General features: G+C 42.2%; 1 protein-coding gene across 1 annotated transcript; it reads right to left on the bottom strand.

Moving 5' to 3' along the window:
* Window positions 1-396: 396 nt before the first annotated feature.
* On the bottom strand, window positions 397-2,163 carry LOC120062827 (granzyme A-like). Its single transcript, XM_039012899.1, has 5 exons — window positions 2,100-2,163; window positions 1,402-1,549; window positions 1,086-1,224; window positions 731-1,006; window positions 397-558 (listed from the first exon to the last, which is right to left on the bottom strand). The coding sequence occupies exons 1-5, from the start codon at window positions 2,161-2,163 to the stop codon at window positions 397-399; spliced, it is 789 nt and encodes a 262-aa protein (XP_038868827.1).
* Between the last annotated feature and the right edge of the window lie 436 nt (window positions 2,164-2,599).

The following is a 2,599-nucleotide window of genomic DNA, read 5'->3' as shown; positions in this document are numbered from 1 at the left end:
TGTTTCAGATGAAAGACGTTTCTCACTGTGTTATTTTCATGTTTAAAAAGACGACACTTCCAGTCTTGAACTATCACATGTGATTTATTTTCAACTAGTACAAGACTTGACATGTCAGGTTGAACACACAGTAGTCCATTTTAAAGGATAGTAACACACATGAAATGTCTGTTTGTTTTCACATTTTAATTTTAGTGAGCAAATTCAATATCCATATTTTCCCATTTTGTACTTACATCACATGTTTAGGTGTACATTACATCACTGCACTTATTCACACAAAGCTTGGCAAGAGATCAAACATACTTTACAGCTTCCAGCCAATGAGCTAGAATTCAAATTCAGTAAATATTAAATCATTTCACAATTATTGAGGAAAGCCTGAGAAAGCAGGTATCAGTCAATCAGTGACTTCCTCATGGTTTTGTTGATCCAATCAAGGTACATTTTTGATATGAGTGTGTACACCCCAGGTTTGGTCTTGATGCCACATTTTGTACCGAACGACACGAGTCCCCTTAGTTCACCTCCACACACCAACGGGCCACCGGAGTCTCCCTGAAACACACAGCACATCAATTCATACATGATTACTTTGTCATTTACAAACAATATATACAGTTTAACGCATGTATCAATGGTTGATCATTGGCTCCCTGCAAAATATATTACAACTTTATCAGCGAGTACACTGACACACACACACACTCAGACACACACTCAGACACACCTGACATGAGTCCACCCTGGTTTTGTCCACAGACCCGGCACACAGCATGTTGTAGGTGATGATTGGGGTCATGTTGTAGTAGTCTGCAGAGTTACACTTCCTCCTGTCGATCACGGTGACGTTGGTAGATTTCAGGACGTCAGACATGGTTTTAGCATTGTTCTCGGTGGCTCCCCATCCAGACACTGAGCAGGCGGTCCCTGCTTGGACGTCTGCCAGAGGGACAGGTAACGCTAGAGGTCTCACTGCCGTAGTCAGCTTTACTTTCTTATCCAACTGAGAAGGAGAAGGTCGTGTCAATTCTCCTTCAACTGTCTCTAGATGTGAATAATGTCTGACACCAGTAGTGACTGACCTTCAACAGCATGATGTCGTTGACATTGAATCCGGGGTCATAACAGGGATGAGGGACGCGACCTTTAACCTTACGGACCTGTCTAGTGTCCTTCTCCTCCTGTTTGATGGAGTGGACCCCTAGAAACACCTTGTTGATGCTTCAGACAGAAACACAACCTTCTGGTTAGATCAGATGAAGGACGCAGCCCAACAACTACAATGAAACAATCTCAGAAGCACAACGTAGAAAATCTAACATTTGAGACAGAGTTGCTAAGCAAACCATTACAGTGACAGCATCTGTACAAGGACAACAACACTGATATTGGACCTACTCAGTACAGTGGGCTGCAGTCAGGACCCATTGCTGGTGGATCAGGATTCCTCCACACATTTTGTTTCCTTTGTTGTCCTCCAGTAGAGCCATGTAGGGTAAGGAGTGAGGCTTCACCTCCTTTCCACCAATGATCTCTGCACAGTCACCTAGGAGCAGGGACAAAACACCAACAGTAACTAATTAGAGAAATAATAATAACACACACACACACATAAACACACACACATAAACACACACACACACACACACACACACATGGACACCACCATCACTAGCACAGAGAGGCTGCTACCCTACATACACAGACTTGAAATCATTGGCCACTTTAATGAATGGAACACTAGTCACTTTAATAATGCCACTTTAATCATATTTACATATCTTGCATTACTCATCTCATATGTATATACGGCATTCTATACTATTCCACTGTATCTTAGTCTATGCCTCTCTGACATTGCTCGTCCATATATTTATATATTCTTAATTCCATTACTTTACTTAGATTTGTGTGTATTAGGTATTTGTTGTGAAATTGTTAGATATTACTTGTTAGATATTGCTGCACTGTCAGAACTAGAGGCACAAGCATTTCGCTACACTCGCATTAACATCTGCTAAACACGTGTATGTGACCAATAACATTTGATTTGATTTGACATAAACACACACACACACAAACACACACCTACCTACCTGAGTGCAGATATAGAAGGATCATGGTAGAGGTCCAGAAACTGGCTGCAGTGGAGAGGATCATGGTTATTTAACTCTGATGTAACCTCAGTAGTTCAGAGTCTACTGTGATGCTCTCTGATCTCTCTCTTTATACTTATTATAGAGGATGTGGTCTGATGTTCACCTCAAAGTGGAAACATACAAGCATGCACACACACACACACACACACACACACACACACACACACACACACACACACACACACACACACACACACACACACACACACACACACACGCATACGATCACTTTGTCACGACTTCCACCGAAGTCGGTCCCTCTCCTTGTTCGGGCGGCGTTCGGCGGTCGACGTCACCGGCCTTCTAGCCATCGCCGATCCACTTTTCATTTTCCATTTGTTTTGTCTTTGTTTTACACACCTGGTTTCAATTCCCCAATTACATGTTCATTATTTAACCCTCTGTTTTCCCCATGGTTTTTGTGCGTGTTTGTTTTT

Source organism: Salvelinus namaycush, chromosome 18 (genome assembly GCF_016432855.1).
Source record: "Salvelinus namaycush isolate Seneca chromosome 18, SaNama_1.0, whole genome shotgun sequence".
Taxonomy (NCBI): domain Eukaryota; kingdom Metazoa; phylum Chordata; class Actinopteri; order Salmoniformes; family Salmonidae; genus Salvelinus; species Salvelinus namaycush.
The sequence above is the reverse complement of the archived record's forward strand: the minus strand, read 5'-3'. Positions and strand labels throughout refer to the sequence as shown.